We start from the raw sequence: 26,018 nt of genomic DNA on the forward strand, positions 1-26,018 counted from the left end.
ATAAATACATAAATAAATAGTGCCCTCAGCGACACGGGCTAGGCGTGGGAAGTAAAAGTATCATCGGGTTGAAAACTCGGGAGTCCTGTCCCAGCAAACACAAAACTGGTGAATAGACTTGTAGTGACTTGTGACAAGTTGTGACTTAGGCCCTACTTGCGACTTGACTTGTGATTTGATGACTTGTGACTTGACTTGACTTGCAACTTTTTCAAAATGACTTGACTTACTTGGGACTTGGACAAAAGGACTTGTGACTTGGACTTGACTTGCAAAAAATGACTTGTTGACATCTCTGCATGTTTATTTAAAAACTTTTAGTTCAGTTTTTTTTTTTTTTTTTTTTTTTTTAATAGGCCTAATAGTTATAATTCAATTTAGTTTATAGCCTGTTCCAGATCGTGTCCAGACCCTGTTTGTTCGTGGTTTTGTTTACAATACTGCCCTCATTGTATTACGTTACGGCCACCTGCGCCTGCGCAGTAAAGCTGTTTCACTGGCTGCCGAATTTGCACGATTTGGCGGGAGTTAGTCAAAGGTAAACACCGTGGCGTTGTTGATGTAAATCTCGATCGAGATTCTACCTTTCTTCTGCCGTATTCCTGAAATCTACAGTCACTTAATCATGTCACACTTACTGACAAGAGGAGCCATTAAAGTAAGAATAAATTATTTGATTTGTTTAGGTTGTATTCGGTCTTGAAAATGCAAGATGACTGACATCTGTATCTGTATCTGTTCGCTACTGCGTAAACACCTGGTAGGTTATCTCACACAGAATTTGGCGCGTCAAGGAGTCGGAGGGCTAATTTTTGCTACTCGGTCGTTTGTGCAGTTTGTCGACGTCGATGGTCTGAAGCTGGTCCTTGAAGTTTTGAAGTGTTGGGGCGCATCGTAGGTGGTCAGGTAACACATTCCAGGTGGGTATAGTTCTTGGGTAGTACTAGAGTGATCTAAGGTAGCAGTTCTTGTTTGCAGAGACATGGGTGTAGATGAAGTTCCCAGCACTTTGTCGCGTCTTTGGTCTAGATGTCTGGTCTTGGGTTTTGAGGAGATGTCTAATGTTGTTTGGTACAAGTCCATGGGTTTCTTTGTAAACAAGCTGAAGTCGGGCTCTGGTGCGACGAGTTTCAAGGGCAAGGCTATCCCAGTCAAGTTGGCCAAGCATGTTGGAGACACTTGAGTGGCGACTGTAGTCATTAAACACGAACCTAGCTGCTTGTCGTTGAACTTTGTCAATGGTATCTTTATTTGTTTGTTGATAAGGGTCCCAGATGGTGTGGCAATACTCCAGTAATGGACGGACTAAAGCACCATAGGCAGTTGATTTTGTTGCCTTATCGCAACACGACAGGTTTCTTCTAAGAAGACCTAACGTTCTGTTTGCTTTAACAGCAACTTGAATAATATGCTTTCTCCATGACATATCAGATGTCAATTCCACACCCAAGTATGGATGATGATCAACCTGCTCCAAGGTATGGTCACCCATACAATATTGATGAATGATTGGTTTGATTTTGTGTGTAACTCTCATGCTGAAACATTTAGCTTTGTTAAAACCCATCTGCCACTTGGACTCCCATTTACAAAGGTTGTCAACATCTGCTTGGAGAATCCTACTGTCATCGGAGTTTTTCACCTCACGATAAATAATACAGTCGTCCGCGAACAACCTTATGCTTGACGAAAGATTTGCTGGCAGATCATTTATGTTGAGAAATAGCAAGGGGCCCAACACCGTCCCCTGGGGTACTCCGGAAGCCACAGATGATTTTTCCGAGGACTCACCGTTGACTACCACTCTCTGATGACGTTTAGTGAGGAAACAGTCAATCCAGTTCAAGATGTTTTTGCGGATACCGACATGGTGTAGCTCGCTAAAAGACGTTGGTGGGGGACGGTGTCGAACGCCTTGCTAAAGTCCATAATTATAAGGTCTGCCTGGCTTCTTCTGTCTAAAATCTTCTGTAAGTCATCCACGAGAGCAGAAAGTTGAGTTTCGCATACGATCTACCTTTAAAAGCCGTGTTGTTGTTCGGCAAGGATTTCAAACTTCTCAAAATGTTTCATGACATGTCCGTGAATGATATGTTCTAACAACTTACAGATGTTCGACGTCAGAGATACAGGCCGGTAGTTTTCCGGCGCTGATCTATCACTTTTTTTATAGATGGGGGAAATATTGGCATTGAGCCAATCCCTTGGTAGTGATCCAGATGACACCGATTTTTGAAAAAGTTATTGTAGAATAGGAGCAATACTACTGGAACATGCCTTTAGGACTCTGGCTGTAATTCCATCCGGTCCTGGGGCTTTGTTAACTTTGAGGTTATTGAGCAATTTGAGAACACCCTCAGTTGTAATCACAATGTCATCAATGTCAGGTATTTCGCTAGGTCCTAAATCAGGGATGTATTCTGTATCTTCTTTTGTAAATACAGAACAAAACTGGCGGTTAAGTGCTTCCGCTTTGTCTTTTTTTTTTTTTTTTACTTTAACAGCAACTTGAAGCGGTGAAACACCAGACACTTCTTTGCGTTTGGACTTGATAAAATTCCAAAATGGTTTTGTATTGTCTGTTTGTAAACTACCACCAATGGCGTCCCTGATGTAGTTTTTGTAGGACTTTTTGATCTTTCTGTCGATCTTACGACGTAGCTTTCTAAACTCCGCCTTATGAGCCGCTTTGCCCCATTTCTTAGTCTTGTTGTAAAGCCTCTGTTTTCTCCTAAGATCTCTTTTCACACGGGAAGGAGAAGCGGCTTGAGCTTAACTTTGATGGTATATTCCTATCAATGGAGTTGGAGAGAGCCTCCTTGAAAGCGTCATACAGATTGTCAATGGTGGAGTAGTTTATTTTGTCCGATGTCAACGTGCTGTCAAAATTTTCCATGTCAGAGTTTATTTTTTCAAAGTTAGATTTATGATAAAGGAAAACTTTCCTTTTTGGTGGTCTAGTCACTTTTGGCTTGAGCAATGCACTAACCACAACCACGTCGTGATCACTAATGCCACACTCTCGCGAACAGAATCAACAGATGCAGGACTGTTTGTAAAACACAAGTCTAGGATGCTTAACCCCCTTGTGGGTTCTTTCACAATTTGGTGCAAGTTACGATCATTTGTTATGTCAACCATCAATTTACTTTCAGCTGGGTATCTACCACCAGGCACAAAAGACACAGTTTCCCAATCAATATCGGGTACATTAAAATCGCCAAGAGCCACACAGATGCATTGTTCGGGATCTTTGACAATGCAGTATCCAACTCCAGTAAATAATCACGATCTGTAGTCTGCGGACGATAAAAAGCCCCAACATACACTGGAGCTAGGCCTTTTACCTGTAAGGATATCCAAATACTTTCACAATTAGTCTGAAGTTCAGATTCCATAGATGCAATGAAGATGTTTTTCACTGCTATGAAAACACCCCCTCCTCTGGACTGACGATCACGTCGAAAAACATTATAATTTTCAGGAAACACTTCTCCTGTCGCCACAGAATTATTTAACCATGACTCGGTTCCCACTATTATATCTGGGTCCTCACTTGCGAGCATGGCTTCAAAACTCGGCGTCTTGTTTTTGGACGCTTTGACAGTTGATGTTTACAATCTTAAATTTAGTTGTGTTACACTTCCTTTTTGGTTTAGAGTTAGTCTTAGTACTCGGTTTGTTTTGGCTTTTGGTTCTGCTGTCATTTTTGGCAGACTTTGGACTGGATGAGCCAACAGGCTCCCCCAGCGATGAATCAAGATCACTCAAAAATGCATCAGGTACATCATCCTCAAGAGAGCTGAAACTATTTGACAGTTCAAATCCCCACAGGCTCTCCAAAAATGTTGTGCCAAAATTTGGCATCCCACAATCGCAGCACATCCATGAATATGAGGGATGATCAGTTAAAATGTCATAAATGTTGTCATTCATATCTAGGCAAGAAGCATGAAACCAACCAGAACACTTGTCGCATTCAATAGCTTTCTGTCCCCACTTGGCAGCTTTACCACAGATCTGGCATGGGTACTTGGGCCCACGAGGGCCAGGGTTAACTTCCACATCACCAGCCAACAAAAGTACAAGGAACATCTGGGTCCTGGTTTTATGTTTAACAATCAGCGAGTTCAACAGTTTAGGTCTATTGAGATACATGGAACAATGGAACGAACTCACCGTTCAATGCAATGACAATTCAATGCAATGACATGTTCAATGCAATGACAATGCCCGGTGGGTTCAGTTTGTATTTAAAGGTAGGACGTATGACCGTTCCAGGATTTGAAAATTACCCCTATTTCACGGGGAATCGAGGACATTTGCAGCAATTTTACCCCCTATTTTGCACGAAATCAAGGAAAATTTGCCCCCAAATACCTCCCCTATATTTATCATTTTGAGGACGCATTTTCATTTCATCCCTAGTTCGCAAGGCAAACTTTAAAAAACCGGGCAAAACAGACGTGTCATTTATCGGTATGACATTTTCGTTATAGATGCTGCCCTATTTTAAGTTTGCACAGAAGAGGCATCTCAGTTTGAGTGCATCGATTGTCAGTAAATTACACATATACTCACTCTAAATTGTTCATCAAACTAATCCTGTGTTCCTTATGAAAAGAACCATATGCTGCATTGCATGTACAATCACCAAAAAAGATGAAAAACGCATCTAAAAAATTCGGTACGTGCAAGCTTACGGCCCTAAAATCAAAGTCATAAAAACAGCGTAAACAGAGTGACGTCATCGCTTTCCAGTCAGAGCCAATGACGTAGCGCTGACATGTACCACGTGACACCTGATCATGTGATATTTCATATTTACGGGAATAAAAGTTTAACTTGCATTGGAATTGTGTGCTCTGGAAACTTATTTTTTTCTGGATTCATAATGGAGTATTAATTACAATTTCAAACATGAATGTTTAGGTAAGAACTACAACAACCCGTGTAATTAATATTATGACAAACATGCAGATATTTAAGCTTCTGGAGCCTTGTACTGTTTATTAATTGCTCCATTGAAATTACGTTGCACTCGCTTTCTGCATACAGATCAACCCATACCGTACTAGCAGAGCTAAGTACGGTATGGGTTCCTCGTACTATTTCATCCCCTGCCTTATCACGAGGAATCGAGGACATTTTTTCGAAATAAATACCCCTATTTTTACCATTTAAGGATGCTTTTGAATTTTTACCTCTATTTCACGGGGAAATAAGGACAATAACAAAAACTGTAGCGGTAAAACACGGACAAAAGTCCTAGAAATGTACCCTATTTTTCATTTCAAGGACAATTTTGCTCCAAAACACCCCTAATTTGGACAATCGCGAACAATTTTGTCCTCAAAAATTCCGCGGACATTTCTTGAAAAGTACCCGTAATTCATGAATTGGAACCATCATGCGTACAACACATTGTCAGTGAAGACTGAACCCACCGGGTGACAATGTTGATGAATGGTAAAATTGAAAATGATGGTGCATTGCATGATTGGGTGCAATACTTTTTTATATGTTCAAATATAGTGTCACTTGTCAGTCACTGACACTGTACAGCTTCTAGTACAAGGAACTTATACGATGTCCTCATTCACATTGGCATGTTGTGGGGAAGTGAATTTCAGGTGAAAAATTGGCAAATTTTGGGCAAAATTACTGCAAAATAAAAGTGAAAATTTACATAATTTGGGGGTTTGTCTCAAAGGGGGGGTCAAACTGGGGAAAGAATAATATTTTTTGGAAAATGCCCCCTTGCCCCTCCCAAGTACCGCCACTGCAGAACTCGGGAACGCAAAAGGAAAAGGAAAAATTTATTCCCAATTTTTTTCCAAATCTGGGTCAGACTCCGTCATACACATACAGCTAGAACAGGTTTTTTTTTTCATTGCCTACTAGTACTAAGGCTAAAGATTACAATTTTCATTCTCTGCTGCACACCTGATCTATGAAACTATTTTTGTCTCGTCTTCACCCTGTTCGTTGGATCAGGCATGAGATTTTTCAGCTGATCAGCTGAATTCCGCTTTTTTTGACAACCGGGGTCGGGGACGGGGTATTCAAATTTTCACATTTTTATTTATTTTCAGCCCAATTTGGGGTCTGTTTTGCCAATTTCACACTGTTTTTCAGCTTTTTTTGTTCTACTTCAGCATTTTTCAAGCAAAGCCACTTATGCCTGTTGGCTTCACCATTAATTTATCTCGTTAACTTTAAGGATTTGTGACATGAAAGAACCAATTTTGTGTATATTTTTTCTGTGTGTTTACAGGAAATTGCGGATGGCCAAGATTATACCAAACCAGTTTTTCAGCTCTTGGTAAGAATTTTCAAACTATATTGGGCAGGGGTGTCTATTCTTCCGTTATTCGCCCCCTAAGGGGAGGGAATAATTTGGGGGAAGAATTTTGTTTTTGAAAAAAAAAAAAAAATCAACCACATTCAAGGAAGTTTAAAATAAAATGAACTAATTTTGTGGAATTTTGGGTAAAAATTCTATAACTGAAGCATGTATTATTTTATGGCTACAGGGTCTAGCTGAATTCATCAAGTTTCATTTAGGGAGGAATTAGCATACACGTAGCAGTCCCTTGGCTTTTATTCCTTCCCATCCCAAAAATAAATAATTTTCAGGGAAACCAGTGAATGCTTTAGCATATTAAAAACAGGGAAGAGTTGTGTCAGTTATTCTTCCCTGACGCTTTTGGGTCCATTTTTGTGGGATTCCAGTTGGGGAAGGATGTGACACACCATGGTAGGGTGAGGGAATAATTTAAATTTTCTGGAAGAATAGACACCCCTGATTGGGCTATTCTTGTTGAAATCCATACCCTCCTTATATGACCTTAATCTCCCACACAGGGGTCTCCTTACTTCATACTCCCTTTGTGGGAGATTCAGGGCATGTCTTCCATAGAGGTTTTATGGATTTTATGGATACTGGAATAGCCCTATTTGAAGGTAGGCCTATAATTATGCAACACAATTATTTAAAAGAAAGCCATTTGTTTTAAAAAAAGTAACATAATTCATAAAACTTGAAAGTGAAATTCAATTGCAAAATAATTATCTGGGCATCCAGTTCATCATTTATACAGTTCCTATTTGAGCATTAAATATTTTAATACACACCAATACAGTGACCCCTTCAACAAGGCATTAGCCAGAGGTGTGTCCAGGTGTCATTTGGATGCCCTGTTTTCAATTTGGACACCCTAAAATTCTGATTTTTATAATGGAGTGAATAGGAAGTGGACACCCTGATTTTGTAGAATAAGGTATTTTTGGACACCCTAAAGACACCTCTCTGGCTTGCCCTTCAAACAGGGTCTTAGGCAGGATTTGAAGGTTTGGGTGTGTAAATTCAAAAAACTGGGTGTGTAAATTTAAGATTTGTGTACAAAGTAGGCCATGTGGTCAAAAACTGGGTGTGTATTACAAATTTGGGTTACTCCTTCATGTAATTATACACACAATTAGGGTTAGTTTAGGGTTAGGGCTAGGATTAGTTCCACCAAATAATTACATGAAGGATCGACCCAAATTTGGGTGTGTAAAACACTCCCTACATGGCTCGCTGCCTAAGCCCTTGCCTTCAAATGACTAACTTGTACACGTAGCACCAGGTGCAATGTACTTGAATCAAGTGATGCCCTTATTGTGTTTTTTGCACTTTAAATCACTTAGGCTTTGAAGAAACTGAGCGCAAATTCCTCTTCTGGTAGTGGCGCAACAGACCGGTATCGTCTCTTGCTATCTGATGGCGTTCACAGCAACTCAGGTAGGTAGTATTTTGTTAGTACAATGGACCTTCTCAAACCTATTCATTCTGATGAAACCTGAAGCATGAAATATTCCGATCGCGCGCACATAAAAAATACCTCTTCAGCATATGTACAGTGTGTAACAGGCATCTTGAACTTTCGACGGTCAATTATGGATGAGAGAGGTACTTTTGCCAGGGATACTCAATGTGCAATCAAGCGTGTAGTGGTATGTCTTGTTTAAGGCTACACAATCTTTGTTGGTCGAAGCAGCCAAAGAATCAATTTTAATTATCAAAATCAGTATTATTGAAAAATAACACTTTGATGTTTTGCAAAAGTTAATTTTACAAATCATATATTTGAAAAACTCACTTAATTTATTGTTATAATGAATAAGTTATGTATGTTTTACAACATAACTCAAGAACCACAGGACCCACAAGAGTATATATTGTATCTGCGTCTGTGATATTTGAATTCTTCTACACATTTGGTATGAAATATTGAAAATTTCCACTTTTAACTCAGTTGATGTTGTAAATAATTGATTTGATATTGTACCTTTCCATATAGCTATGCTGGCGGTGCAGTTAAACAAGCTTGTTGATGACAGCACAATGGAGTTATTCAGTGTAATCCAGTTGGATAGATTTGTGTGTAACCCTCTACCAGATAACAGGTTAGTAAACACAAATTTGTTACAGGCTTGAAATTTGCCCTCAGATCTTGTGTTGTGGGGATGTTTTCCATTTTTGTATGCCTCCACCGCATGAGGCATACTGTTTTACAATGTCCGAGCTTCCGAGCTTCCGTGCTTCCGTCCGTCCGGATGCTGTATCTCGGGCATGGATGGGTGGATTGACTTCAGATTTTCAGGATAGGTGGGTCATGGTCAAAAACTATGGATACTTTTTTTTGGGTGGGTTCAAGGTCATATACTGAGGTCAAAGGTCATTTGAGGTCAAACAAGGTAAACTTGTAAATTTGGTCTTATATGAACAGTTTAAATCCTAATGCAACCAATCTTGGGTCATAGCTGCACTATGGAAACCCTCATTATTTATTTATCGGGGGACCTTTGTTATACTTTGTTGCATGTAGTCCTACAGGGGGCCCATTTTCCGTATTTACCTCTTTTCTCGGAGGCTAGGGGTCGCACGTTCCTCAAACTTGGTGGGTGGGTGCATCTTGACCACAGGCAGAACAAGTTTGTATTGGTCAGTGGGTCAAGGTCACCTGAGGTCATCAAGAGGTCATCTGAGGCAAATAAGCAAAAACTGTCGTATGGGCATGAAACTTGGTGGGTACAGTCAACATTTAGAGCCAAATTTTTGGAAGGTAATTTTGGGGTCACCAAGGGTCATCCAGGGGTCACCTGAGTTCAAATTACTAAAAATTGTCATATGGGCATGAAACTTGGTAGGTACAGTCAACATTTAGAGCCAAATTTTTGGATGGTCATTTCGGGGTCATCTAAGGTCAAATTAATAAAATTGGTCATATGGGCATGAAACTTGGTGGGTACAGTCAACATTTATAGCCAAATTTTTGGCATGTCATTTTGGAGTCATCCGGGGTCACCCAGGGGTCATCTGAGGTGAAATTTCTAAAAATGGATTTGTACTCATTTAAATTGCCCCATGGTGGAGGCATCCCATTCGACGCCTTGCGTCGAAAACCGCGACGTTTCTAGTTTTTTTTGAAAAGTCAATAGTGTCTATTCCATAAATATTTTTAAAGCCAAAATGGGCTACATCAAGCGTGATAAAGTGGTGATGTATTTCGTGCACCAGGAAGGTATACCCCGTTCAGCGACAACTCTCTAGTCCAAAGGTTCCCTACTCCGAATGATCCTTAGTCCGAAGGTTCGCTAGTCCGAACACGTAATTTACCATTCGCTAGTCCGAATTCTGAAAAAAGGTATGCTGGTCCGAATATCAAGTTCTTTAGTCTGAGGGTTCGCTAGTCCGAATAATAAATAAAGTTCTCTAGTCCAAATATAGAATAAGGCTCGCTAACCCTTACCCCAACCCCAACACTAACCCTTATTCTATATTCGGACTAGAGAACCTTCGGATTAGCGAACTTAATTTGGTGTTCAGACTAGCGACCCTTCGGAGAGAACCTTTGGACTAGCGACCATTCAGACTAGAGAGCCCCCGCTCTGCATAGCAGATTATCTACGTGTACATTGTAGGCTAACACAACACACATAATTTTCCCAGGCACACTGGACAGAGAGTATTTTGGTTTCAAGCATAATTTATGTGCAAACATTAAAATATGTTTATCTCAAAGTGGCATTTTTGGACATAATGGTGGGTCTGGTTTTAAGCCATTATACTTTCAAGTTTAAATGCTGACCAAGTGTGGATCACAGCTATTCAGGGCAATTGGCAAAAAAGTGACTAGGTTGTTGAACAATTTCCATGTTTAAAAAGAAAGTAAATTGTTGAATCAAAATTGATCCAATATTTAAAATGTGTCTTGCTTTTTGTGAATCTCTTGCTTTCAGACGTGTCATGATTGTGTTAGAGGTTAGCATCCTACAGCCAGGTAGTCAAGTCAAGAACAAAATTGGCAACCCGATATCACTAGCACAGGCAAATCAACAACAAAAAGGTGGGTATATGTACAATGTCATCGCTGGAGGATTTGGAGGCTCAGGCTGAATTGACACTACATCGCTTAGCGATTGCAGGGTTCCCACAGTGAAAGTCCTAGAAATATGCACAAGGTCCTTGAAAGTCCTTGAAAATTGGAATTTTACCTAAAGTATAATTTTGACAAAATTTGGGGAGTGGAGAGGTCCTTGAAAAGCATGCTTTTGGACCTTGAAACTCCTTGAAAAGTCCTTGAATTTAAAGGCTTCAAGGTGTGGTAACCCTTGATTGTGGTGCATCACTTTTGATAGGCGATGGGCAATTGAGGAATTTTGTGGTGCATTGCTCGTCGCTTTTGCATTTATATTAATGACAGGGCTGCAATTTCGCCTCAGTTTGCGAGAATCAAAATCCATCCAAGTCACTGCACTTACTGCATGATTCAATGAAAGAAGTTGATTCTCACAACCACTCGTCAAAATTGAGGCTCTGAATGATGGCGATAGCGAGCGATTGCAGACGACATGTAAAATATTCAGAATCAAACAAAATACATTTTTGGGATAGCCATTGATAGCCATCGGTAACAAAATAAACAGATTCAGTTGGTAGGCAATTGGTGTTGAATACAAACTTCATGATTTTAGACATGAGTAGAGAAGAGCCTTTTTTGAGCTTCTTTGTGTTGAGATGAATTTTCTTTTTGGAATGTTTGGAACGGTCAGTCGGATAGGGACAAGCAAACGCCTTGTTTTTTGCCCAACGGGGTGCAGGTGTCATGCAGTGAATTTGGCGCACAGGTTTTTATCACTTTATAAATGGTAGAAATGTGGTAACCTGCATGTTTTATCATGTGTTCATTGTTTAGGAGGACCTCCTGTCTCTGCACAGAGACCAACTGGAATGCAGCAATCAAGTGGTTTTGGGGGTAAGGCTGGAATTGTGTTTGCAAAGGCAATGCAGTCATGGTTTTTGATTACAAATAGTAAAAAATATAGCCATGAGGTACTTAATTGGGTAGTTGCCACCCTTAAATCAAATACATCATTCAAAAGATTTTAGATGCTCACTTGTGCACTTGCAACTCTAATTCAGACCTATTTCCTTCTCTGCATTGCCTTTTGCTGAAGATTATTTTGATTAATTTCACATTTAATTTCAACTCACCAGTTTAATTTCACAGCAAGCTTTTTAACTATAACCATAATAACTTTTTACATAATTTATCCACCCATTACATCTGAGAGCAAGGTATACCAACATCAAGTTGGTACACCAACATCAAGTTGGTGTAAATGTACCTTGCTCCCTTTTCACTTGTTTGCATATTATGTACGCTCTATCTTGTATCATTTATTGATCCTTGATGTTATTTGTGTCCTCATTTGTTGGATTCATTGTAACATACTTTTTTACCCATTTCATGTCTTTGGTATCAGCACTTATATAACACTCCTGGCTAGTGTTACAGTAGCATGATCGTTGTGAGTTTTAGGGTTGCATCAGTAGTTCAGTACAAGCCATAAAAACTTAGTGCATCTACATGTAATATGCTGCCTCTGACACGGTACAGTAAGAATCGTAAGGTTGGTTGTATTTTTATAAGTACTGTGAAGAATATTTTAGCCAAACTGTATTACTGGATAATTGTCAGGATATTTTGCAGATATTTTCCAATATTTCCAGCAGAGGTGTCCAGATCAAATACCAATTATTGTGACATATACATGTACCATGGTGTGTGTAACTGTTGTAAGATGCTGACAAGTTGCATGGGGGTGATTTGTGGTATTTTCTAATTCTGCATGGTTTCTCAGCACATTTTATTTAAAAATGTAGTCACAGGGGGTCACCCATCCAGACCATGAGAATTAAAGTGATTGAAAGTCTTGTGGATCAGGATCGTAAGCCAAGCCCATTGAGTAGGGAAAGCAAGCCCTCATAATTGTGTACTACATTTAGACTTGAAATAAATAAATCTGACCAACATATTAATAACTTACGCTGAAATGTTTTAAGTTTCACTCAAGTTGTAGTATCTCATTGCTACCCAAGTTCCAATAGCTTCTACATGTACCATTTACCCTTTCCATACAATCGCACACGTAAAGGGGTCATTTTTTATTTTTCGGGCATGTCTTAGGGGCCTGAGCTTTCGATCCTAGCAGGATCTTTATCTGCCTTTGATAAAGATCCTGCTAGGATCGAAAGCTCAGGCCCCTAAAACTTTGAAATTTTACTTAACGGGCTATTTTTGTGGATAAGCAATTTCCAACAGCTCAACTTTTCTTGTATGTTTTCACACTGTGCCATGTATACATGCGCTGTGCTTAAAGCATGTGAATGACAGGCATACATCAAACACACAAACATTTTGCAACTAGAACATAGTTTTGAGATAACATCTATAAAACTAGTTTCCTTGCCTTTGAAACAATTGGATTATATTTGGAATGTGTAGACAGTACTTCCTGAGCACTCTTGAAATGAAACATTTATGTGATCGAGATGTCATTATTTTCACAAAGTATACGGTGTGAGTGGAAGAATGTCCTATTCACAGGCGGCATGCTGGATTTTTTTAGAGTGCAGATGAAAATGTGAACCTTTTTCCGGGAGGGGGGCCAATATTGTGAATTTAAGTGAACCTTCCCAAAGTTTGGACCTCGGACCAAGAAAGCATAAAATACTTTACTTTTTTTCTTGCTCGCTCCTCTTGCAAATTGTAATTTTTTGGACATTTTGGGAAGGGGTGGGGGTGGGTGGTGGGAAGTGTATGGGCCTGCCTATTCATACACTCTTAAAACCACATGTAGCTGATCGGAAAAGCTGTTAAAAAATATGATGAGTGCAGAAATATTGTATAATTGCACTCGTGCGCTGCTTTGCATGCAACACATACTTACTTATCTTCCACAGGGGAGTATGGATTTCAAATGGAATGAATACATTTGGCAGCTCCATTTGAATTTATACACCCTCTGAGGCTCTGATCATGAGAAAGATTCTTCCACTGAGGGAGGGTGAGTTTCACATGTAGCTGCTACATGTACATTGTAATGTATTCATTCCATTTGAAATTCATTGATATTTCACAAATCTTCCACAGGGGTTGTGTGGATTTCAGATGGAATAGCCCAATCCAGAAGTACAAAATAAATCTGTGGCATAGGGGGTCGATGCTTTGCGTCAAATTGTTAAAAAACGCGACGCATAAAGAGCGTGGTGCGCTCAGCAAGTACAAATCGCGCAGCAGTTGGCCCGCCAAAGAAGCATGTACACACGCATTGCACTGAAATAATTATTCTCATACCTCCAGTTTCCGAGGTCTGTTTACTTTGTACTTCTGAGTTGACGGACTATATAGTAAACTTGAAAAAAATTTGACTCTGGGAAATACAACATGATTCATGCGGATGATATTGATCCTGTATTTGGCATGGCGATATGCATGGATAGATCTAAGAAATACAGATCGAACATAATATGCATTGATAATTTTCCATAAATCCTGCATTATTGTAGAACACTCCATTACTTCTAGACAAGGCATTAGCCAGAGGGGCGTCTTTAGGGTGTCCAATTTAAATGGTCAAAAATACCTTATTCTACAAAATCAGGGTGTCCACTTCCTATTCACTCCATTATAAAAATCAGAATTTTAGGGTGTCCAAATTGAAAACAGGGCGTCCAATTGACACCTGGACACCTCTCTGGCTAATGCCTTGTTTCTAGATTCGATTATGATAACACACTGTTAAAAATAACTATAAGGATTCTTCATTCAGTTCATGGAACTTGCACTTCTTGCAGTCTTCAACCTGCAATTAGCAATCATGCACGTCCAGCCCCCTCTGAACCTTGACTCATTCGCCTCTTGTCCTCATTTGCCCCCTTCTATCAACGTCATATATACAAACATTTGCCATGGCAACAACTGAATATCCTCGACCTTATGACCTCAAGATTATTTGATGCACGGGTTATAATTTCCTGTATCAATTATATCAGAAACAGGACTTTGGCAACTGGTACCATACTTTTGAGCTTTTAGGCTAATTTGAGATTTCCTGACGATATGTAGGATGAATTTTATGCAATGGGTGTATAAATATTAGCTTTAATACTCAAACCAAGTCATAACATTGGGTTCAGTCCGACTCGTACATGGAACTTTTGTAACTGTGATTTATGGCTGAATTTAATCACACTTTTGAGTGCGTTATTTTTTGTTGACTACAAATTGATGAGTTAACATTGCGTCGTCTGCTTAGATGGTTCAGTCTATAGCTTGTGTTTAATGTGGTACTAACTTGAGTGGAAAACTAACGTAACTAAGGAATTATACGCTGAGATGGGTTAAACCTTGTTAAGGTGAGTGCAGAGTGTTGCTTATAAATTAGAGAAAATTTACTCTATAAGCTGAAATTTTTACTGTGGGGTTATTTTCACAAATTTTGCGGATCAATACGTGCCTGCGAAAATAACCAGTGGACATGTTAAATTTCTTGCCCTTGTGCTGTGTTAACATTGTTGAGACAGGAGAATTTTCCTGTTTTAAACAGGAATTCAGGGATTTATTATTTTGCAGCATATTTGCCTTTAATTTTTGTGTCACATTTACATTGTATTTTCATCATCCCTTTTTTCAGTAAAATTCATTCTCATACATGTTTTTGTTAAATTCCATTCTAACTCATTTTACAATGTATCGTAATGTGATGTGATCAAGATAAATGAGTCTGATATCAATTAAAATCAATATCCAGTTTTCAATTCCATTACATAATGAGCCATTTTCAAAGCTTTATTAATTTTATATTGCTGAAAACCCCATCATAATTCTCGCTATTCGCAATAAGGGCGCCGCCAGTGGTTTGCGATGTAATCGTGATGTATCATGGGAAAAGGTCGACATCCAAGTCCGCGCAATACGAATATTACCATGCTATTACATAGGAACACGTGACAATATTTATTTAGTTTGTCAAAATAAAGGTGTTACACGCGAATCGATACTTAATAATGTGATTTGAAATGTGCACAATTAATTTTTTCTCTATCGATTTGCGTGTATTACGTTTATATTGACAATCTAAAAAATATTGTCACGTGTTCCTATGTAATAGCATGGTAATATTCGATTATGCGGACTTGGATGTCGACCTTTTCCCATGATACATCACGATTACACTGCAAACCGCTGGCGGCGCCTTTATTGCTAATAGCGAGAATTGGACTTACAGTTCCAGGGATACGGCCATTTTAGTGATGCTCAGAACAATAAAATACAGAGGAAGTTGAATATTATTATTGGCTGTAGCTCAAAATTAATATTCTGGACATCTGATTCATTTTGCTTTATCATATCACATAATTATGATTTCAGGAATGATGCAAAACACCGCATTTTCTTGAAACTAGCAAACGCCCCCACCACTTTTTTCAACCAAGCTGTTTCAAAAATGTTCAAGCTTTTCTTGTGTATTAAGCTTACCAAGGTGGACGCTAACGTCGTCGGTAATTGGCGAAAATCTGGTCGTAAACCCGGAAGTGCATGAACCGGAAGTCATCGTTCCTAAGTTCATAGTTCGTCATTTCAGCATGACTTTTAAGCTTACCTAATGATTTTTTAACGGGAATTATTGTTCTAAAAATGACCTCTAATAAACGCCCCCTTCTTGGAAAATGCAATGCCCCGGGGGCGCCTATTCGAGGAAATGCGGTATAAATTCACATGTATCTGCCGCATATAAAATACTAAAAGTAATGCAAACTACACGCAGGATATCATAAGATATTGATATTGCATATTTTTAACTTCAAATAATCACAAACTACTTTGTTCTATTTTTAAAAGCATAAGCTGTAATATGATTGAATTTAGTTTTCCACATGACATTTCACTATTTATCGTTTTGGTAGGGAGGGAAGGGATTGTCAGCCTCTAATGAAATTAGATTTGTTTTATATGATGGTGTTTGGGTGTTGACTGTTGATCTCTTGATATGTTTCCGAACTTGGCAACTTCTTGGCATCTGTAAAAAAAATAATAAAATGATTTCCTGGCTTATTTCCTCTGACCAGAATTAGGCTATTCTATTTGAAATCCTTACTCCCCCTGTGGAAGATTTTTGAAATATCTTCCACAGGGAGTATGAATTTTAAATGGAATTAGCCCATTAGTCAGCTCCGTTTGAATTTCATACACCCTCTGAGAAAGATTCAACCTGAATTTTCCACAGAGGTATGGTGAGTTTCAAAGGGAGCTGCCTAATGTGCTAAGTCCATTTAAAATTCATACTCCTTCTGTGGAACATATTCTAAAATCTTCCACAGGGGTAGTGTAGATTTCAAATGGAATAGCCCATTGCTACGATCATTTGACATTTAGGAACAAAGTTCACATTTTGAAGATTACTTTTTTTAAAAGAGAAATTTTTTGTTTACTGTCTACAGGTGGCAACGCTGCACCAATGGGGCAGAATCTGGGCAGGCCGTCGTCCACTGGGTCAGGTGGCTCAGGGTACGGAGGCAGCTTTGCTAATGCTATGGTTGGAGGGTCAGGAATGGGTAGCCCACCCAAGAAAGCACAGCCTATCAACAGTCTTACACCGTACCAAAATAGGTGAGTGTCTGGGGGTTTCTATCTACATGATAAACATTGAAAGGAGAGGGAAATTTTTTAATTTTCACATGTGTAATTTTTCATGCTTTTGGCGATTTAAAAAAAAACTAGTTTGCTTCTTTTTAAAGTCAGTATGACGATTTTGAGTTTTCATACATCTATGCCTATGCTTAAAGAACATTTTGTGCAACGTTTTTGTTTTCAAGATAACTGTCGAGCAGGGGTACTGATTTATGCCTCTGTGCATCGTCCATAAAGTTTTTATCGGACCCTTTGGTCACTTTCAACTTGTGATTTAAGGAGTTCGAAATGGTCAAAATAAAAAATAAGGAGTCCCTGGATGCGCAGACGCGTCTGATGCGACCCCTGGTGTCGAGTGCGAAAATTAATGTTCTGCGAAAATTTCCACCACTACATGGTTAGAGGGGAAATAGGATGAACTTGAACATGTACCTGATAATTTATCCTATTTCCTTCACTTTTGAGACATTAAAAAAAAAAAAAAAAATATCGTTTTTTGTGGGAGTTGCAGATACATGTAGTGCCTTTGAAGGTATTAATCTGATGAGGAAGCAGTGAAGGACTTGGATGTTCGTTAATGTCAAGGCTAACCGAGTTGGCATAAATGTATGTCACAGCCTCACAGGCATTAATTTTGCCTAATCCAAAAGGAAATGGCCTGTCCAAAATGACAGGTGGATGGGTGGCTAGCTAAAGCTGTGTTGGCAATTATTGATATCAAAATCCAAGAATTTCAATGAAATTGGCAAATTGTTAAAAAACATCATTGAAACTTATTGATGATTTCTAAAGGTCTAAATCTGATCCAAGTTAATTAGTAGAATAGAACCATTGTCTTTGTGAATTACTCACAGCCCTCAAATTGAGGGGATCTGAAGGGGCACGGCAACTTTTTTAGGGCAAGTTGATAATTGCCTTGGATATTCACTGAAAAGGCAAGGCAGCACGGCAGTTTGTAATATTTCAAGAGGGCATCGTGGGAACTGTTGAAAATTTGAGAAGGGCACCAAGGCAATTTCTCAAAAGTGAAGAAAACACACACAAACATAGGGTCATTATTTCTCAAATCACCCAAAAAAAATATGATTTTACACCTCACCCCCTTCAAATTTGTTCAAAATTGGTATACAGGGTGATGTTGGCTGGCAAAGCTTTCAAATTTTAGCTTAATCGGACGTACGGTTTCGCGCTATGCCCCGCCCATTGTTGGCCATTGCAGGGAAAAATGGCACGCCCATCACTATGGTCGAGAACATGGCTGCGTAACCGTAGGTCCTACTGAGCTGAAATTGGTGTCATTTATTTAGCTAATCTCTCAAAGAATCCAAATCTACTATCATTTAGTGTGTAGGAGGAAGAGAAAAAATATGACCTTTTTTTCTGTACTTTGACCTTGAATTTGACCTTGTTGCCACATGACCGCAAGGCGAATTTGCGTTGGAATTACACCTCCATATGTTGTCTACATAATATCAAAAAATTGGAGGGGTAATATTTTTTATTTTCTTGCTAAGCTTTCATAAAGCAAGCATGTGGTTGAAAAACTGTAATTTTGTGTGTAGGCTCAGTATATTGTACACATGATACTATTATAATATCTATTAGGCCAATTGTATAGGTCTACATGTACATGCATTTAAAATACATATGTTTTCACCTGCATGCTTGCTTTGTGAAAGCCTAGCAAAAAACAAAAAATATTACCCCTCCAATTTTTTGATATTTTGTAGACAACATATGGGGTCTAATTCCAACGCAATTCGCCAGGGTCACGTGGCAACAAGGTCAAATTCGAGGTCAAAGTACAGAAAAAAAGGTCACAAATTTTCTCTTACTCCTACATACTAAATGATAGCAGATTTGGATTCTTTGAGAGATTAGCTAAATAATGACACCAATTTCAGCTCAATAGGACCGACGGTTACGGAGATATGGTCGCGACAATATTGAGGCGCCGCCATTTTTTCGCCAAATCGCAAAAAATGGGCGGGCATAGCGCCAAAACCGTGACGTCCGATTAAGCTAAAATTTGAAATTTGAGCTTTGCCAGCCAAAATCACCCTGTATACCAATTTTGAACAAATTTGGAGGGGGTGAGGTGTTTCCCATTGGGTGAATTGAGAAATAATGACCCCATAGGTAGATAATTTTATAATGAAGGGGCAGGGCTGGGGGCACCGACGGCAACTTCATTAGAGGGCACGGCAAGTGACTGCCTTGGGTAAAGGACATATTTTGAGGGCATTACGGCAGTGGAGATGGGCACCCACCGCAAAATGCCATGGGTGCCGTGGGTTAATTTGAGGGCTGATTATTCATGAAGTTTTAATGGATCCTGTCGGTCAAAGCTAGTCAATGATTCAATTGTTAAATGTGCACTCTTACATTTTTAGGATATCCATAGAGATCTGTATAATTAGAAAAAAGAGTCAATTTTGGACTTCTAACACTAATGAGAGTTGACAAGAAGTACTTAGCAATTTGACAATGATCAAGATGAAATAGGTCAAATTGATCAGGCCAAAAACAATTATTGTTTTGTTGCCCTTAAATGGGAAAAATCAGGATTGTTGGTTGGTTGGTCGATTTATTAAAATGTTAAGCAATGCTTCTTCCATGAGGGATATTTTTCAATTTAGACTACATGTAATAATTATAAAACATTTATTTTTTAAAGTGGAAAATGTCAGATTTGGAACATATCAGTAAAAATCATCATTCAAAAAAAAATTGTGATCCTGATATTGCAGGATTTAGGTCGGTCGCGGCGTGCAACACAACATTTTATTTTTTTGCCTAAAATGAGTGCATGGGAAATTGATTCATACAGACAACATACTGTATTATCGGGGTACTCAGTACAAATTACCATACATGTACATTGTGTTGTACTTGGATGTGCTGCAAATATGGGTCTTTGACTTGACTAAACTATGTATGTTTAGAGGGAGACTTAGTGGTCACTATGGCATGGGTGTGTGTGTGTGTTTAGGAAAAGCTTTGCCCCCCCTCCAAAATGTGCAACATTCTTTAGCATGTGGTTGGTTGCCTTGGTGCCCTAGCAGGCTTTAGCAGACTTGCAGGCTGGCATAGTGGCTGCTGTGAAAAAATTGAACAAAATTCAAAATAAAGGTACATTGTCCTGAATAATTATGTTGATAGCATAGACATTTAGGTCATACAATGTATATAATTATGTAATGCAGACTTAAGTCATAACAGATGATCTTAAAATTAAAACAATCAATTCAGGAAGATTGCCTGTCACATATTTGCGACCTATAATTAGTACCAGGTTCATGTGCATTGAGTTTTTGAATAATTTATAATTGAGGTGGCCTACATGTACATTGTGTAGAGAGTCTCCATGGTTTCATTGTTTGGAGAGTTCAAATCCAGAATAAGGCCAAATGAAAATTTATTTGAAGGTTCCTGACCAACTGTAAAAAAGCCTCCCGACTGTAATATTATCAACAATTTATATTTAAGCTCAGGCGAACTGGCACTATTTATAAAGTACGAAACAATCAGAACCATTCGAACCAGCGTGCACTCACGATTTGATGTTGGGAGTTGACAACATGCCATAGCAGCTCATAGTGGATCTGCCGGCGAATTCAATATGATATGTATGTAATGATTTTATTCTGTCTTAAATGACTCGCAGCCAAATAAATTAAATCTGCCCTATTATAGCTAGTAGGACATCAGTCAGTGTCCCGCCATGAGTGACAAATGTAATTGTGGTGTGTAGGGGTGAACTCGCGTCGGACATGAAATTGTGAGTGCACATTGGTTCAAATCCGAACGGTTAGTGTCAGTTTGCCTTCATAGAGCTTCACTTCTTCATTTATTATATTTTGTTAGGCATGTAGCCTTTGTAAGGCCTAAAAACAAATTGTTTGATTGGCGTAACATGAAAAAAAAATTAGGGTAGGTCGGTCGGCAATTTATTTTTACACGCATTTTAAGCTGAAAATCACGAATTTTTTCTTCTTTTTTAAAATTTTAATCTTTTTTAGATTTTTTTATTGAAAAAAAATAAGAAAAAAAGTCTAGGGTCGGGCCTATTTTTAGGGTCGGTCGGGTTACGCCAATCAAACAATTTTTTTTTAAGGCCTAATCCTTGCATTTTATTATTTATTATTTCACATTGACTGATGTTCCATGATTGACTCATTCCTAAATTCAGGTGTTTCTGGATTGCAAAGTTCAAAATTGTAAATATAGTGCTGGAAAGAGTGTTTGTTAATTTCAAAGTTCAAAAGTGGGTCAAAGTGCATGAAAAAGTTTGAGACTTGAAATTAAGATAATAACCGTCTCAGTCATTATCAGTTGAAGAGTATAACTTTTTAAAGTGGGTAACCCTTTGGGAATTGTATTAAATTTTTGTTATCAGTGCATATTCTCAAATTTATACAAAGAATAAAAGAAACCAGATACCAACCAACCAGCTTACTGAGTTAATAGTATCCTGCGTGAAGTTCTGATTGTTGCTATGACTGCAGTGCAGAAAACAAATAGGGTGCATTGATTTTACCTGCAATATCATGTGTATTTTTATCCCCCTGGCTTTAACCATAATTATCCCCATGGTTCTACCTGTATCATCATCAAATGCCTCACCTCACTATATCGCTCATTCGTCCTAATCCTGTAGTGTTGATTGCTATCTTGTATGATGAATTGGGCTAATCTGTTTGTAGTCTACACTCCCCCTGTGGAAGGTTTTGGAAATATTTTCCACAGGGGAGTAGTAGGGTGCATCTATAGCCCCCCTATTTTTAAAATGTTAACCCTGATTTTTGTCCATGGCATAAATGTGTTCAACTATCAAAATAAATACCTCACACAAAATTTCATCGAAATCGGACCTCATCCTATGGGGCCACCGGCCATCAGAACATTTATGGTAAGCTATACCACAATTTCATAAGGCAGCTATTTTGATTCATATACTTTGTGTGGTTTATTATAGCTGCCGTATTCTCAATACTGTAAGTGCATCAATTTAAAGACATTTTAGACCATTTCCAAAGCATTTGCATATTTTTTTTTGTGTAAATGGCAGCTATGTTTGCAGTCTTGATTGCTGTTTCAAGTAATAGCTGCCTTATGTAAGAGTTTTACAATCCTAAAATGCTATTTTCAGCACTCACTATTACATTCATTAAGAAGTTCAGTGCTTCTTGAGGAGTCTGGTTTTCATCATCAGTGTTAGATTTGCGCTTTCCGAGATTTGGTTCGTTCTTGCGGCTTAGTTCAACAACTTATAGTGTATTTTGGTAGTGCTTTTCTGTTCTTGCTGCATCCAAGAAGTCTGTGCTAAGCTTTAAACCACGTTCTGCACAGTTGCTGATAACATTGATGGCTTCAATGTTGGCAAAGAATTTTTGATATGCTATATAATTTGACCATATATCAACATCTTCAGTGAGAAAGTCAGTGTTAATTTGCAGGATGTGGATAGTGAACCATGAGTCCTCATGGACCAAGTCTCCAAGAGATGCTGCAGCGGTGATGTTGGTTGGAAACTCAGGCTTTCCAAAGGCTAATCCAATCCGCTTCTATGTGCTAAGATGTCTACTGCAGGTTTAACTGCAAGGAGTTTATCAGCGAGTGCACGTCGCTCATCTGTGGGCACTACATTACTAAACAGTGCAAGGGGCACCATCTCTCCTGTCAAGTACCACAGGTGACGCTTCAAAGCTTCCTTCTTCTTCTTCTTCCGATACTGTGCAAAACCTTAAAAGAGTATAGATGCACATTGGTCGATTTGTAGACACAGGTGCACAACATGCTCCACTTGAACAGCATATACAGGATAAAAAATTTGATGTGGATGAGCATGAAGCTGGTAGGTGACAATTAAATACAGGATTAAAAACATTGTTGATATGGATGAGCTAACAGAAGGTGACGTCTCCAGCTCTGGCCTTGAAGACATCTGTAGATGGAGAGTCCACTAATTGTTGAGGGAGCAAGTTCCATAGATGGATTGTGTCTGGAAAGAATGAGCCCTTCATCATAGTAGTCTGGAAGTTTGGAATGTGGAAGCGTCTGTTGTTGCCTCTGGTAGGTGTGTCTAGTGGCTTCAGCTGGGTTTGAGGGATGCCGATCAGCCCATTTGTGATTCTCTACATCATGGCGACTTTAGACAATTGCACTTGAAGAAATGGCTGGATTCACAGCCTCTTACATAGCTTTGTCATCCACCTGGCTTTGTGGAGAACTCCAGGCTGCTTGAATTTAGCTGCCATTACTGCATCATCACTTCCTATTGTGGAATCCCTGATCAAGATCTTATTGGAAGGACTGATAAAAAAGAAGACCAATGATTTACACAACATGCAGTATTACTTTGCTCTGAGTGTCATTTATATGTTTATTGTTGACCTTTGACCTTATTTGGTTGACCTTTGACTTTTGTTGACATTGAACTCTGTTGACCTTTGACCCTCATCAGAATATCCAAGAAACAAATCCCACAGCAGAGTATTTAAAAGTTAAGTTTCATATGGCCCTCTTCTTTCCGTTTATACATTACATGCATTATATAGGATATTAGTGTGTTTTTAAGGTGCAAAGTTCACTTTACTACACATATCAATGGACAAGCCCATTTTCGGACTTCAAGCCTGTGGTGGCCCTATAAGACAAACTCCGAATTAAATAAAATTAGGTAGGGATTAGTTTTGGGACAAGTGGAACATGTTAAGGCTATGGACAAAAATAATGCAAACTATGGGGGCTATAGATGCACCCTAGGGAGTAATTAGTATGAATTTCAAAATAATTAAATTAACATGTATTAACCGACTCTATTTGAAATTCACTCTTCCTGTGTGGAAGGTTCTGTTCTGTTGAATCTTTCTCAAAGGGTTTATGAAATTCAAATGGAGCTGTTTAATGTGTTCATTCCATTTGAAAATCATACTCCCCATGTGGAAGATATTTTCAACATCTTCATAGGGGTAGTATAGACCGATTCAAGGACGATTTGGATGGTCGCATAACTAGTTTTTTTTGGGGGGTTCTTTTTTTTCTCCAGGTGGACCATTATGTGAGAACATGGGGTAAAAGAAAAGGAGGGGGAAACTGTTATTTAGATGGGTGCATATTATTTTTATGCTTTTTGTTCTTCTCCAGGTGGACCATCAAGGCTTGTGTATCCAATAAGAGCAGTGTGAGAACACAGAGAGACACAAAATGAGAGGGCAAACTGTTATTTGGAGGGGCGCATATTATTAGTTTTATTTCTTTTTGTTCCTTTTCTTCTCCAGGTGGACCATCAAGGCTCGTATATCCAACAAGAGCACGATAAGAACATGGAGTAACACAAAAGGAGAGGGCAAACTGTTATTTAGATGAGCGCATATTATATATTTTTGTTTCTTTTTTTCTCCAGGTGGACCATCAAGGCTCGTATATCCAACAAGAGCACTATAAGAACATGGAGTAACTCAAAGGGAGAGGGCAAACTCTTCTCAATGGATTTAGTAGACACGTCTGGTGAGATCAGATGTACAGCATTCAGAGATCAAGTCGATAAATTCTACGATATGTTAGATATTGGCAAGGTTAGTCTAACTGTGATCTAGGGATCATGCCAGGACAAGACCTGAGCGCAAGAAGACAGTAAGTCCACTTGGCCCCTCAACATGTATACACTAAAGTTATGTATAGTTTCTTAGGGTTTTATAATGTTTAATACATGTTCCAGGGTAAAAACATAATGAAAGGTTGTGAAAGATTTGTTTTGGCCCCTGAACATGTATAAAACATTACCAAACTATACAAAACTATACGCAACTTAAGTGTATACATGTTGAGGGGCCAAGTGGACTTACGATCTTCTTGCGCTCAGGTCATTTGTTGAATCCAGGAAACTGCTCGACCTTGAATGTGTGCTATTTGGGGTTTTGCTGTTAGGGAGGGAAAAGGTACTTCCCAAAATAAGAAATACATAAGATATTGTTTGAAATATGGCTTATCTGCCTGGGAAATTAAGATGTTCTAGGCTTGTCCAGGATATGGAAGGTCATTTAAGCAGATCAAAAATATGGGGTGTAGCAGTTCTTGGAATCAATAAAATTAAAAAAAAATTATTGAATTAGAAAAAAAATCTGATTGAAATCAAATAAATTAATTTTTTTGATTAAAAAAAAACACAAAAAAACAAATCGCCAACCCTGCATATAATTCTAGTTGGATTAAGATGCACCACAGCTCTTAGTGAAATCAAGCACTGTCAGTGAAATAAGCGGACTATAACCAGGAGCAATTTGTTTTTGAACATTGCTCCTGGTTCACTGGGATTTTACAAGAACCAGGAGCAATTTCTGAAGAAACAGGAGCAATTTTCAAATAGTAACTCCTTTTACTGCATACAATACAGCATACCAGCACTACTGCATACAATTTTAAAACTGGAACCAGGAGTTATTTGTTTCAGAAAATTGCTCCTGGTTCATGTGAATTTTACAAGGACCAGGAGCAATTGGTGGCTTTACGAGAGCAAATTTGCTCCTGGCGCCTGCTTATTTCAAGGCTTGAGCACTGACCATTTTCCCCCTTGATATATGTCTAGATATACTACGTTTCCAAGGGTACCCTGAAACCAGCCAATAAGCAGTATACATCCATTCAGAATGATTACGAGATGGTGTTGAACCAAGAGACGACAATCTCACCGGCTGAAGAAGATGCAGAAACCAGCGCTATTCCAAAAATTGCATATGATTTCAGGACTATTGCACAGCTTGAAGAGATTGCAAAAGACACTATGATTGGTAAGAAGACATTGGTTTATAAGCATGATTTGATAGCTTTTTGGTTTCGCCTCTTACATTAGATGTGCAAATAGTTTGAAATTTGTAAAGGATTTATTTATCTGAAAGTGTATGGTCTCCTCTATGCTAGGTGTGTTAAACAGCACTCAAAATAAGGCATATCAGAATAGATTGAGGGGCCAGTTTCAGTACGAACCATTGT

General features: G+C 38.7%; 1 protein-coding gene across 2 annotated transcripts in view; it reads left to right on the forward strand.

The window, feature by feature from the left end:
- The first annotated feature begins 502 nt into the window (after window positions 1-502).
- LOC140164748 (replication protein A 70 kDa DNA-binding subunit-like) overlaps window positions 503-26,018 on the forward strand; it is a 35,306-nt gene continuing 9,790 nt past the window's right edge. Inside the window, exons 1-9 of one of the 2 annotated variants that reach the window (XM_072188113.1) lie at window positions 503-658; window positions 6,278-6,325; window positions 7,693-7,786; window positions 8,346-8,451; window positions 10,288-10,394; window positions 11,244-11,303; window positions 16,835-17,003; window positions 24,433-24,604; window positions 25,615-25,816. In XM_072188113.1, coding sequence (XP_072044214.1) covers window positions 626-658; window positions 6,278-6,325; window positions 7,693-7,786; window positions 8,346-8,451; window positions 10,288-10,394; window positions 11,244-11,303; window positions 16,835-17,003; window positions 24,433-24,604; window positions 25,615-25,816 — 991 coding nt within the window. In that variant the 5' untranslated portion in view covers window positions 503-625. The remainder of the gene's footprint in view (window positions 659-6,277; window positions 6,326-7,692; window positions 7,787-8,345; window positions 8,452-10,287; window positions 10,395-11,243; window positions 11,304-16,834; window positions 17,004-24,432; window positions 24,605-25,614; window positions 25,817-26,018) is intronic. The other variant, XM_072188114.1, reaches the window with a different exon arrangement.

This window comes from Amphiura filiformis, chromosome 11 (assembly GCF_039555335.1).
Source record: "Amphiura filiformis chromosome 11, Afil_fr2py, whole genome shotgun sequence".
In the NCBI taxonomy this organism is placed as follows: domain Eukaryota; kingdom Metazoa; phylum Echinodermata; class Ophiuroidea; order Amphilepidida; family Amphiuridae; genus Amphiura; species Amphiura filiformis.